Source organism: Olea europaea, unplaced genomic scaffold (genome assembly GCF_002742605.1).
Source record: "Olea europaea var. sylvestris unplaced genomic scaffold, O_europaea_v1 scaffold4106, whole genome shotgun sequence".
Lineage (NCBI taxonomy): Eukaryota > Viridiplantae > Streptophyta > Magnoliopsida > Lamiales > Oleaceae > Olea > Olea europaea.
In genome coordinates this window covers 1,465-15,113 of record NW_019260773.1, presented here as the reverse complement: position 1 = coordinate 15,113, position 13,649 = coordinate 1,465, and the positions used below count along the sequence as shown (strand labels likewise).

At 36.0% G+C, this 13,649-nt stretch overlaps 2 protein-coding genes across 2 annotated transcripts; both read left to right on the top strand.

Annotated features, from left to right (window-relative positions):
- Positions 1 to 1,929: 1,929 nt before the first annotated feature.
- On the top strand, positions 1,930 to 4,046 carry LOC111387603 (peptidyl-prolyl cis-trans isomerase CYP57-like). The gene is made up of 3 exons (XM_023012174.1): positions 1,930 to 2,148; positions 2,693 to 2,833; positions 3,479 to 4,046. Exons 1-3 carry the CDS (start codon positions 1,945 to 1,947, stop codon positions 3,617 to 3,619), a joined length of 486 nt encoding a protein of 161 aa, XP_022867942.1. The 5' UTR covers positions 1,930 to 1,944; the 3' UTR covers positions 3,620 to 4,046.
- Positions 4,047 to 9,202: 5,156 nt separating this feature from the next.
- LOC111387602 (peptidyl-prolyl cis-trans isomerase CYP57-like) lies at positions 9,203 to 11,545 on the top strand. The gene is made up of 3 exons (XM_023012173.1): positions 9,203 to 9,421; positions 10,192 to 10,332; positions 10,978 to 11,545. Exons 1-3 carry the CDS (start codon positions 9,218 to 9,220, stop codon positions 11,116 to 11,118), a joined length of 486 nt encoding a protein of 161 aa, XP_022867941.1. The 5' UTR covers positions 9,203 to 9,217; the 3' UTR covers positions 11,119 to 11,545.
- The last annotated feature ends 2,104 nt before the right edge of the window (positions 11,546 to 13,649 follow it).

Below are 13,649 nucleotides of genomic sequence, written 5' to 3'. Positions count from 1 at the left end.
GTAGTGCTGGTCCTTTTAAAATTTTAAAGCTAGTTGGTCCAAATACATATATTGTTAACATTCCACCCCACCTTGGTTATTACTCTACTTTCAATGTTGAGGACTTAGTTGCTTATAAAGGTCATTTCATTCCCTCAGATGATCCTATGTTACCTCCTTTTGTGGACCTTGACCTTGATTTTTTGGCCCCTTCTAACCCACTACCACCTCTCACAGCACACAAAGATAACATTGATGCTATTTTAGATGAAGAAACTATGTTAACTAATGATGGAGAGGTTCAACGCTTCTTTGTTCGTTGGGTTGGTCGACCAGATTCTTACTGTACATGGATCTCCAGAGAGAGGCTACAGCAACTGGACCCAGATTTATTGGAGTTTTATTGGAGTCAGTAGGATCTTCCTTGGCCCAGATCGCCTCCCGTCCATCCAAGGGGAGTTGGTGATGACACCAAATTCAGACTTTCGCTGGCACATTTCTATAAACGCCGGAAGAAGCTTGCCCAACCACTCAGCTTATGGTTGGGAGATTGACTGCAACCCATATTGATATATCCACTCCATAGGGTCGAGTTTTCTTCCATCCCGGGAGAGTTGATGAGGACATCCAGTCGTTTTTATTTATTTCTAGTTGGACCTTATTTCATTTTGTGGACTTTATTGTTTTGAATTCTTATTAGGCTTATATTGACACGAGCTCAATCTAATATTTAAACTACTTTGTATTGTAATTTATTTTCAGTTCATGATTGAATAAAACTTTTGGCGGCTTATGGCGAATTCCTCTCTTCCTATTTTCTTTTTCTCCTTCTGTTGAATCTTCTTCTTTCCTTTTTTCCTCTTTAATTCCCCCTCCCTATAGATCTGTTCTATTTCTCCATTAATTGTCCCGTTGGTGCTACATCACATGGGCTATATTCATGCAACATGCAGATGATGTGCATGAAATCAAATTAAAATTCATGCACTTCTAGCATATATAACTATGTGCATGTTTGGCAAAGCTTAAATTATAATTTAAGCCTGTCAAACTTTTTTTTTTTTTATCATCATGTTTCGTAGGATTCACAATTATTATCCCTTTATTTTGTAGGACCCACGACTTATAATCACTTGTAAGTACTCCCAAGCATGCTCTATATTTTGTAAACTATTTGAGCGTGCTGCGTGTATCAACAAGAGATATGTATGTACTGATATTGCTTTGGAAAAAGATCATATCATTGTTTGGGAGGACTTTTCATCTACCACGAGTGTCTAGGCACATTGTAGGGCTCTAACAACTTCACTCAACTTTACCTTGTCACCCTTATTTGGCCGGTTTCTCATGATTTACATGCATTCACTTCGCTGGGTGTGGCTCCTACAACTTAGTTGTCAAGTACTTTGTTGAAACTTGTAGAAGGTAGTTTAATGGATAGAAACTATAGGTAGCGAAATTAGATTTAAAGAGTCATTTCTACCAAACTTATTGGTGCTTCTTTCGGTTAACTTCGGGAAATTTCACCTAGCCTTAGTTTGAAAATTCAAATTTAAAGGCTTTCTTTCCCATCATTCAACTTTAACCAGTTTCAGTCAATAGTCGATGCTGAAATATGCAGCACATAGCTTCTTCTCATTGTTTCCTGTATTTGTGTATTAGTATGTGTATGTGGTCAGGGGCATTCAAATTGAATAACTATTTTGATCAATGTGTATGGGGGAACTGGATAATCGATATTAACTCGAGTGAATGGTGTATCTCTTTCATATTGCCCATTGCTGGTGTGTGGTTTTAAGTGAATGGTGTATCTCTTTCATATTGCCCATTGCTGGTGTGTGGTTTTATTTGATAGTCACAAAATTCTTCGAGTTATTGTTCCTTTAAGTTGCTGGTAAGTTTTTGTTCCTTTAAGTTGCTTGAAACATTATGACATAAAGACACTCAAGATTATAATACAATTTTATGTTTACCAGATCAGATGGTGAAAATCACGATGAACGACCAAAAGTGGATAAGTTGTTCTTGAAGAAAAAGGGAATAGGCTCGGAAGCCAGGGCTGAACGCATGGCTAATGCAGATGCAGACTTACAGTTGCTGGGGGAAGCGGAACGAGAAAGACGGCTGCAAAAGCAGAAGAGACGCAGGCGTCAAGGACAGGAAGATGAAGTATGCCCAAGAAATTCACACTTGATCTTATATCTTCTTCTTCCCTTCTGAAAACTTTTTGCACTTTTCCCTGAATGGAAAATGGCTGCAACATTTTTAACATACATACATACATAAAAACACACACACACATATGTATGTATATTATATCCACGACGGTGGTTGGGGGTAGGGGAACCTTGATCATGCCTTCTGTTGATAGGGAAAATATGAAAGAGGCATGCTAGTAAAACACAGTTTACGACTTTATGTTTTGCAGAAAAGGTCCTCTTTGCATATTAATACTGCTATACGCTTTCAACTTTTGAAAGATGAAAAAAATGAAAAATGGTACAGCTGACTGCTGAAAGAATGGGGATTCATGAGGTATCTATAATTATCTAAAATTATATCAACGACAGGAATGTAAACAGTTAGTTAAAGGGGGTGTCAAGATAGATTTGAACCTTTCGTGTGTATTTTATGTATTCTACTTTTCCCAGTTTACCATCATATTTTCTTTCTTAGTACATTTACTCATTAGTGTATTTTTTGAGACTGCTAGGTGCTAGCAAAACTTGAGAAATTTAAGTCCGTATTTTCTGCCAAATCCAATGGATCTGACGATGAACCTGTGCGTAAGAAGGACGAAAATTTGTCTGATTGGATGGGAGTCGGACTAAAGTTTACTCCTGAGGCTGGCAAGGTACTCTTCAGTTTTCTAATGCATCATGGAGAACCTATACATTTTGACAGCGGTTGTGATTATAATGGATAAAATTTCATCTAGAGTTTTGGTTGGGATGTAGAAAAATGGGGGGAAGGAAAATTGAGGAAAACGTGCATATCAAGGAACAAGCTTCAATAACAGAACAACATGAATTCTGCTTCAATAATTATCCATTACTCTAGGAGTTCATTGTCATTTTAACTATGTTTTCCCAAGCAATAAACAATCACTAATTTTAATGTCACTGGTTTTTCTACGGCTTCTACTTCTTTGAAACCAAAGGAATATATAGCAAAACTATATGAATATGACCCTAAATTTGTTTTGTTATAATTATCATGCCGTTGTCTCGTGCATGATGGGTGCATCATCTATCATACCTGAAAAGATGATTATAGAAAATGATCAGAAAATGGTACTAGTTTAAAGTTTTAATTTCATAATGTAAAAGTCTTGGAATATGTTATATTTTGTAAATTTTTATTTTTCCAAAAAGATGTCTCCTTTGATTTCAATATGAATGGGAGATTAATGGCCCTGACCCCCCAAGTATCACTTTTTGCCAGTTATCCATTAGTGGACCTATGCAGTAATTGTGCTTTCTTTTGCATTCTTTTACAGGATAACATGTCTCGAAGTGATGACCCGAACGACTATGTGGTGCACGACCCACTTTTGGAGAAAGGAAAAGAGAAATTCAACAAAATGCAGGCCAGGCAAAAACGACGTGAACGAGAATGGGCCGGGAAATCTCTTACTTGATCTCATTTCTGCTTTTCAATATCCGATCTAATATTTGAATCTCAAGTTCAGTCAAATGCTCTGCTTTCAGATGAAATTACTAATGATAATGCAACTACCCTAGTATAACAATGATAACAAGGTGAAAGTTCTCTGCTGCATGAATTGTATCGAGCAGTAGCACAACTAAACAGTTATGATATGTTTGGTTCGTGGTAATGGATTAGAGTTATAGTACAATAGACAAGATTTGAGTTTCTTTTTCTTCCTTGATCTTATCAACCAACTATGCTATATGTGAACGGGTGCTGCTTCTTCCCTTCTCTTCTTAGTTCTCCTCTTTTATGTTTAAACTTTAATTTTGATCTGTGATGATACAATGCGATTTGAAAGTGTACAATGCAAATGACACTGTCATCCTTGTATCTCCATGGATGTGTATTTCTCATGTGGCCTCCCTTCATTTCTGTCTCAGATAGTTACCAATTCCATTTTGTTGCTTGCTTTTGCTCTCCTCGTGTCAGTTATGAACTGGTGGCCCATGGCCCGTTTGATCTATGTGAGCTTCATTGGTGCATGAAGCTGAATTATATGTCTGCATCATCTGATTATTCAGGTAATAAAATATCATCAGTGTGTTAAAAGAGGGTGGTCTCTTATCTGTTGTAGAAAAGCATTCAATATTTAGTATCTCTTCCATCTAATCATCTATCAATTAGTAATTAAGTTTCAAATTAACGGTTTATTTCCATATTTTGTTTTTTTAATAAATCATTGTTGATAATAGAGAGAAATCCCTGGGCCGTCCTTTAATAGAAATAGAAAATGGTCAAAATTGAATTGGATTGCTGCTTCGATCTTATTAAACATGAAATGCATAAATAGGACTTAGAAGTTATTGCAATTTCATAAAAATGTTATCTTTAAGCCTACTCTATGCATTATCCTGATTGTGGATTGGAATAGGCTTTGCCTGATGAGGCTGTAAAGGGATTTTCTAACACGTTTGGATGGATTGTTTTTCTTTATTCGTATGGAAAAGACGTTACTTATTTTGGCAGTAACGTAGAAGTTACTCTAAAGCAATAACTAACATATAAGTTTCTTAAACCGAGTCAAATGTTCAGCTAATGAATACCTGTCTTTGGAATTGGCTGTTTTCAAGGTTTGGTTCCCTGTGTGAACAGTTTGTATTGAGTAATGTTTTGTGGTGGTGGTAGGTGTCTAGATGGTAATGGGGCTCACATTTAATTATCTAATGAAGGAACTGGTGCTTTGATAGGATTACTCGTTTGGGTTTCAGGCAACCCCAAAATAACTTAATATTGGACCTTTTACTACAAATGAGACATGGCCCACCTGAATTGATCTTATAAATTGGCAGGAAAATAAAAAATTCATTTATTTTTATTTTTATTTTTAAATTCCAATGAATGGGAAACCCTGACTATCCTTAGCATGATCACATGTTATGGATTTAAGCTAAAAATCCTGAACATTTAGCAGAAATTCACGTGGTCAACTTTGACTATTTATTGATGTCCGTTTTAGATTATGAGTTTTCCCCAAATAGGAAATTGATGTTATGTAGCTGTTCCGAAGAGCATGTAATGTCACTCCCTTCTAGAATCTATTGAACTTTTGGATTAATCTTGTCCAATTTTCTTGAACAGTGAATCTTTCTAAAATACAAAGAGAGTTTGTATCGAATAAAGTATACACTCTTTTAACTTTGTTGTGTTAGAATTTGGCTCGGAAAATATGAGCCAGCATATGCCTCTTGTCGATAACGTGTTTGGTCTCATACACAGGGGCTATACAAAATCAGGTGCTAGATTCGGTTTGAAATGTTGGTTATAGATGCTCTTGACCGTCGTTGGCCAGGCAATGACAATGGCGATGGCAATGGGATGTTGGTTTAAATGTGGTAGGACACGAGTTAATTTTTGAATTGGAAATGGTCAAGAAGAATTTACCATTACCCTATTTTGTAGTCGTTAATGGAGGAAAAACAGGCCTCTCCATAATTCAATTCACACTCATTTTTTAAGCTGCAGTTTTATTTTATTATTTGATTATTTGATGTAATCTTTATTTGAGATTCTAGAAGAATTTCTTTTAATTACTTTATTCGATGACTTAGCACATTATTAGTCGTAAAAAAATAATGAATATGATTATTTAAATAATGGAGTGTCTATGAGTATTGTATTAATAGGGGGAGAAGGGCACTGAGGTCTTCTGTAAGGTCAAATCAAAGTCATCATAATTATATGCATCGTACCATGGAAAAATAGATTACGGTCAGAGAAAATTGGAGTAGGAATAACTTGGTGGGCCTAATCTAGGGATGGCAAAAGGCTCGTAGGTTCGGACTGTTCGTGACTTGCGGGTCGGCTAGAGAAAAAATAAATAGCTGCCTAAAGTAGCGTGCTAGTTGCTTGTACAAAGGCAACTGGCTGCCTTTGTTTAAAGGCAACGGGCAAGCAACAGGAATAAAAAAACAACGGGAAAGAGGGAAAAAAAAAAGGAACTCAAGCCGAAAGTTCGGGTCGAGCTTTTATTTGGCTCTGCTCAGACCAAAAAAAGCCCATTTTCAAAAGTTCGAGTCGAGCCCAAGCCTTGATTTTCGGCTCGCTAACTGGCTCGGCTCGTTGACACCTTCGATCAAACTTTCTTTAATTAATTGAGTGAAAATGATTATTATTTGAGAATTCTAAACTATTTGAAACTATGATGTAATTTAAAGTACTGAATATTATTTCTACATCTTGAGAATTTTCCAATTAATAAATCAGGTTAGTTTTGAATGTTGAGTCAGTCCATTTACTAGTTTAAACCTAGTCCCAATTTTTTGAGATTATAAGCTAGTCAAACTTCTTTTTTAATCAATTATTTTCGTTGAACTTATAACTTTTGAGATATTTTACGTGATAAGTTTTCTTGCTTTGTCGTTAAAAATGCACTGAATCAAACTAATTTTGATTCCACTTCAAATTGAGATCAATTTCACTTATTACCACACCACTATGTTTACACAAGATTTGAAATTTAGGAGCAAAATGCGGCAGAGATTTCAATTTCGATTTCGATTTCAATTTCAATTTCAATTTTAAGTTTCTACTTTGTGGACTTTGGAGTCCATTGCTTTCTTTCTGTCGTTTTTTTCCTCTAATGTAGAGAAAATTCACACATTGAAAAAAAAAAACAAAGAAAAACTTGGGAGAAATGTAATGGAAGAAATATGGTCAATTTAGAAAATCATTCATTAATTATTTTACGATGATGTGACTTTATTTAGCAATAACTGAACCAAAAGACTTTATTTAACAAAGACCCACTCGGAAAATTCTTGATTTCTTTTTTGGGATTTAGGAAACAAAATCAATTTTCCTTTCGATATTTTTGGACAAACGATTTGAAATATTTTGACGCTTCTAAAGAATGGTTCATTCAATGACGAAACTAAATGCCACTTATTGGCCCCCGGAGCATATCCCAATGATACAAAGGACAAGAGTGATATATATTCAGCTTTGCTGGCAGCCGCAATATGAAAATTCGATTCCTGAAATATGGATTGAAACTCTTTTTAGGCATCAATGTACATGCAGCTCTTGTTCCCTGGTCTACTAGGACATATCCCGCAATTAACCTCGATACTCCAGGGGTGGAGTGGGATGGTGGGGAACCCTTAAGGTTAGGGTTCAACCTTTTTTTTTTTTGTAGTGCTGGTCCTTTTAAAATTTTAAAGCTAGTTGGTCCAAATACATATATTGTTAACATTCCACCCCACCTTGGTTATTACTCTACTTTCAATGTTGAGGACTTAGTTGCTTATAAAGGTCATTTCATTCCCTCAGATGATCCTATGTTACCTCCTTTTGTGGACCTTGACCTTGATTTTTTGGCCCCTTCTAACCCACTACCACCTCTCACAGCACACAAAGATAACATTGATGCTATTTTAGATGAAGAAACTATGTTAACTAATGATGGAGAGGTTCAACGCTTCTTTGTTCGTTGGGTTGGTCGACCAGATTCTTACTGTACATGGATCTCCAGAGAGAGGCTACAGCAACTGGACCCAGATTTATTGGAGTTTTATTGGAGTCAGTAGGATCTTCCTTGGCCCAGATCGCCTCCCGTCCATCCAAGGGGAGTTGGTGATGACACCAAATTCAGACTTTCGCTGGCACATTTCTATAAACGCCGGAAGAAGCTTGCCCAACCACTCAGCTTATGGTTGGGAGATTGACTGCAACCCATATTGATATATCCACTCCATAGGGTCGAGTTTTCTTCCATCCCGGGAGAGTTGATGAGGACATCCAGTCGTTTTTATTTATTTCTAGTTGGACCTTATTTCATTTTGTGGACTTTATTGTTTTGAATTCTTATTAGGCTTATATTGACACGAGCTCAATCTAATATTTAAACTACTTTGTATTGTAATTTATTTTCAGTTCATGATTGAATAAAACTTTTGGCGGCTTATGGCGAATTCCTCTCTTCCTATTTTCTTTTTCTCCTTCTGTTGAATCTTCTTCTTTCCTTTTTTCCTCTTTAATTCCCCCTCCCTATAGATCTGTTCTATTTCTCCATTAATTGTCCCGTTGGTGCTACATCACATGGGCTATATTCATGCAACATGCAGATGATGTGCATGAAATCAAATTAAAATTCATGCACTTCTAGCATATATAACTATGTGCATGTTTGGCAAAGCTTAAATTATAATTTAAGCCTGTCAAACTTTTTTTTTTTTTATCATCATGTTTCGTAGGATTCACAATTATTATCCCTTTATTTTGTAGGACCCACGACTTATAATCACTTGTAAGTACTCCCAAGCATGCTCTATATTTTGTAAACTATTTGAGCGTGCTGCGTGTATCAACAAGAGATATGTATGTACTGATATTGCTTTGGAAAAAGATCATATCATTGTTTGGGAGGACTTTTCATCTACCACGAGTGTCTAGGCACATTGTAGGGCTCTAACAACTTCACTCAACTTTACCTTGTCACCCTTATTTGGCCGGTTTCTCATGATTTACATGCATTCACTTCGCTGGGTGTGGCTCCTACAACTTAGTTGTCAAGTACTTTGTTGAAACTTGTAGAAGGTAGTTTAATGGATAGAAACTATAGGTAGCGAAATTAGATTTAAAGAGTCATTTCTACCAAACTTATTGGTGCTTCTTTCGGTTAACTTCGGGAAATTTCACCTAGCCTTAGTTTGAAAATTCAAATTTAAAGGCTTTCTTTCCCATCATTCAACTTTAACCAGTTTCAGTCAATAGTCGATGCTGAAATATGCAGCACATAGCTTCTTCTCATTGTTTCCTGTATTTGTGTATTAGTATGTGTATGTGGTCAGGGGCATTCAAATTGAATAACTATTTTGATCAATGTGTATGGGGGAACTGGATAATCGATATTAACTCGAGTGAATGGTGTATCTCTTTCATATTGCCCATTGCTGGTGTGTGGTTTTATTTGATAGTCACAAAATTCTTCGAGTTATTGTTCCTTTAAGTTGCTGGTAAGTTTTTGTTCCTTTAAGTTGCTTGAAACATTATGACATAAAGACACTCAAGATTATAATACAATTTTATGTTTACCAGATCAGATGGTGAAAATCACGATGAACGACCAAAAGTGGATAAGTTGTTCTTGAAGAAAAAGGGAATAGGCTCGGAAGCCAGGGCTGAACGCATGGCTAATGCAGATGCAGACTTACAGTTGCTGGGGGAAGCGGAACGAGAAAGACGGCTGCAAAAGCAGAAGAGACGCAGGCGTCAAGGACAGGAAGATGAAGTATGCCCAAGAAATTCACACTTGATCTTATATCTTCTTCTTCCCTTCTGAAAACTTTTTGCACTTTTCCCTGAATGGAAAATGGCTGCAACATTTTTAACATACATACATACATAAAAACACACACACACATATGTATGTATATTATATCCACGACGGTGGTTGGGGGTAGGGGAACCTTGATCATGCCTTCTGTTGATAGGGAAAATATGAAAGAGGCATGCTAGTAAAACACAGTGATTCACACTTGATCTTATATCTTCTTCTTCCCTTCTGAAAACTTTTTGCACTTTTCCCTGAATGGAAAATGGCTGCAACATTTTTAACATACATACATACATAAAAACACACACACACATATGTATGTATATTATATCCACGACGGTGGTTGGGGGTAGGGGAACCTTGATCATGCCTTCTGTTGATAGGGAAAATATGAAAGAGGCATGCTAGTAAAACACAGTTTACGACTTTATGTTTTGCAGAAAAGGTCCTCTTTGCATATTAATACTGCTATACGCTTTCAACTTTTGAAAGATGAAAAAAATGAAAAATGGTACAGCTGACTGCTGAAAGAATGGGGATTCATGAGGTATCTATAATTATCTAAAATTATATCAACGACAGGAATGTAAACAGTTAGTTAAAGGGGGTGTCAAGATAGATTTGAACCTTTCGTGTGTATTTTATGTATTCTACTTTTCCCAGTTTACCATCATATTTTCTTTCTTAGTACATTTACTCATTAGTGTATTTTTTGAGACTGCTAGGTGCTAGCAAAACTTGAGAAATTTAAGTCCGTATTTTCTGCCAAATCCAATGGATCTGACGATGAACCTGTGCGTAAGAAGGACGAAAACTTGTCTGATTGGATGGGAGTCGGACTAAAGTTTACTCCTGAGGCTGGCAAGGTACTCTTCAGTTTTCTAATGCATCATGGAGAACCTATACATTTTGACAGCGGTTGTGATTATAATGGATAAAATTTCATCTAGAGTTTTGGTTGGGATGTAGAAAAATGGGGGGAAGGAAAATTGAGGAAAACGTGCATATCAAGGAACAAGCTTCAATAACAGAACAACATGAATTCTGCTTCAATAATTATCCATTACTCTAGGAGTTCATTGTCATTTTAACTATGTTTTCCCAAGCAATAAACAATCACTAATTTTAATGTCACTGGTTTTTCTACGGCTTCTACTTCTTTGAAACCAAAGGAATATATAGCAAAACTATATGAATATGACCCTAAATTTGTTTTGTTATAATTATCATGCCGTTGTCTCGTGCATGATGGGTGCATCATCTATCATACCTGAAAAGATGATTATAGAAAATGATCAGAAAATGGTACTAGTTTAAAGTTTTAATTTCATAATGTAAAAGTCTTGGAATATGTTATATTTTGTAAATTTTTATTTTTCCAAAAAGATGTCTCCTTTGATTTCAATATGAATGGGAGATTAATGGCCCTGACCCCCCAAGTATCACTTTTTGCCAGTTATCCATTAGTGGACCTATGCAGTAATTGTGCTTTCTTTTGCATTCTTTTACAGGATAACATGTCTCGAAGTGATGACCCGAACGACTATGTGGTGCACGACCCACTTTTGGAGAAAGGAAAAGAGAAATTCAACAAAATGCAGGCCAGGCAAAAACGACGTGAACGAGAATGGGCCGGGAAATCTCTTACTTGATCTCATTTCTGCTTTTCAATATCCGATCTAATATTTGAATCTCAAGTTCAGTCAAATGCTCTGCTTTCAGATGAAATTACTAATGATAATGCAACTACCCTAGTATAACAATGATAACAAGGTGAAAGTTCTCTGCTGCATGAATTGTATCGAGCAGTAGCACAACTAAACAGTTATGATATGTTTGGTTCGTGGTAATGGATTAGAGTTATAGTACAATAGACAAGATTTGAGTTTCTTTTTCTTCCTTGATCTTATCAACCAACTATGCTATATGTGAACGGGTGCTGCTTCTTCCCTTCTCTTCTTAGTTCTCCTCTTTTATGTTTAAACTTTAATTTTGATCTGTGATGATACAATGCGATTTGAAAGTGTACAATGCAAATGACACTGTCATCCTTGTATCTCCATGGATGTGTATTTCTCATGTGGCCTCCCTTCATTTCTGTCTCAGATAGTTACCAATTCCATTTTGTTGCTTGCTTTTGCTCTCCTCGTGTCAGTTATGAACTGGTGGCCCATGGCCCGTTTGATCTATGTGAGCTTCATTGGTGCATGAAGCTGAATTATATGTCTGCATCATCTGATTATTCAGGTAATAAAATATCATCAGTGTGTTAAAAGAGGGTGGTCTCTTATCTGTTGTAGAAAAGCATTCAATATTTAGTATCTCTTCCATCTAATCATCTATCAATTAGTAATTAAGTTTCAAATTAACGGTTTATTTCCATATTTTGTTTTTTTAATAAATCATTGTTGATAATAGAGAGAAATCCCTGGGCCGTCCTTTAATAGAAATAGAAAATGGTCAAAATTGAATTGGATTGCTGCTTCGATCTTATTAAACATGAAATGCATAAATAGGACTTAGAAGTTATTGCAATTTCATAAAAATGTTATCTTTAAGCCTACTCTATGCATTATCCTGATTGTGGATTGGAATAGGCTTTGCCTGATGAGGCTGTAAAGGGATTTTCTAACACGTTTGGATGGATTGTTTTTCTTTATTCGTATGGAAAAGACGTTACTTATTTTGGCAGTAACGTAGAAGTTACTCTAAAGCAATAACTAACATATAAGTTTCTTAAACCGAGTCAAATGTTCAGCTAATGAATACCTGTCTTTGGAATTGGCTGTTTTCAAGGTTTGGTTCCCTGTGTGAACAGTTTGTATTGAGTAATGTTTTGTGGTGGTGGTAGGTGTCTAGATGGTAATGGGGCTCACATTTAATTATCTAATGAAGGAACTGGTGCTTTGATAGGATTACTCGTTTGGGTTTCAGGCAACCCCAAAATAACTTAATATTGGACCTTTTAATACAAATGAGACATAGCCCAATGAATGGGAAACCCTGACTATCCTTAGCATGATCACATGTTATGGATTTAATCTAAATCCTGAACATTTAGCAGAAATTCACATGGTCAACTTTGACTATTTATTGATGTCCGTTTTAGATTTTGAGTTTTCCCCAAATAGGAAATTGATGTTATGTAGCTGTTCCGAAGAGCATGTAATGTCACTCCCTTCTAGAATCTATTGAATTTTTGGATTAATCTTGTCCAATTTTCTTGAACAGTGAATCTTTCTAAAATACAAAGAGAGTTTGTAACGAATAAAGTATACACTCTTTTAACTTTGTTGTGTTAGAATTTGGCTTGGAAAATATGAGCCAGCATATGCCTCTTGTCGATAACGTGTTTGGTCTCATACACAGGGGCTATACAAAATCAGGTGCTAGATTCGGTTTGAAATGTTGGTTATAGATGCTCTTGACCGTCGTTGGCCAGGCAATGACAATGGCGATGGCAATGGGATGTTGGTTTAAATGTGGTAGGACACGAGTTAATTTTTGAATTGGAAATGGTCAAGAAGAATTTACCATTACCCTATTTTGTAGTCGTTAATGGAGGAAAAACAGGCCTCTCCATAATTCAATTCACACTCAATTTTTAAGCTGCAATTTTTGTTGGGAATCTACTTATACATGCACAGCGGAAAATTAAATTATTTCGATTCCCATCCAATAGATCTCATTGTGTTTGGTTAGGAATTGTGATAAGATTGTACCTTTTCCAGATCTGCAATCCTTTTGCTTTTGATTTTGTTCCACAACTTTGATTCGCCACCACAGCTGTCCAATTGTCCAGCCTCCAACGGTGATCTACACAGAGAATATGATTGCAGCCTCTAGGGTTTTCTCTTGTGCCAGCAAGAATAATGAAAACCTTAATGGACCTCAAACCCTAGTTATGTATTTATATAAACCCAAAAAGGCTCGGCCCGGTCCGATCCAATAATTAATTAATCCAATTAATTAAACCCGGTCCGTGAATTAATTAATCCAATTAATTAATTCAAAAATATAAATAACAAATCCAATTAATTAATTTATCCAACAATTGTTAAATTAACTAATTTGCAATTTGCAATCTTCCAATTCTCTTTTGTGTGTGACCCATTAGGTTCCCGACCACGATACCTAACAACGTGAAATATTATTTTGACCTAATCAAAATTGATAAATTAAA

What these genes read in the sequence shown, in the direction of transcription:
- LOC111387602 (XM_023012173.1), top strand. Translation starts at nt 9,218, where the DNA reads ATGTTTACCAGATCAGATGGTGAAAATCACGATGAACGACCAAAAGTG. An exon ending in GTCAAGGACAGGAAGATGAA is followed by an intron (nt 9,422 to 10,191) that starts GTATGCCCAAGA and finishes TGAGACTGCTAG; the next exon opens with GTGCTAGCAAAACTTGAGAA. An exon ending in TTACTCCTGAGGCTGGCAAG is followed by an intron (nt 10,333 to 10,977) that starts GTACTCTTCAGT and finishes ATTCTTTTACAG; the next exon opens with GATAACATGTCTCGAAGTGA.
- LOC111387603 (XM_023012174.1), top strand. Translation starts at nt 1,945, where the DNA reads ATGTTTACCAGATCAGATGGTGAAAATCACGATGAACGACCAAAAGTG. An exon ending in GTCAAGGACAGGAAGATGAA is followed by an intron (nt 2,149 to 2,692) that starts GTATGCCCAAGA and finishes TGAGACTGCTAG; the next exon opens with GTGCTAGCAAAACTTGAGAA. An exon ending in TTACTCCTGAGGCTGGCAAG is followed by an intron (nt 2,834 to 3,478) that starts GTACTCTTCAGT and finishes ATTCTTTTACAG; the next exon opens with GATAACATGTCTCGAAGTGA.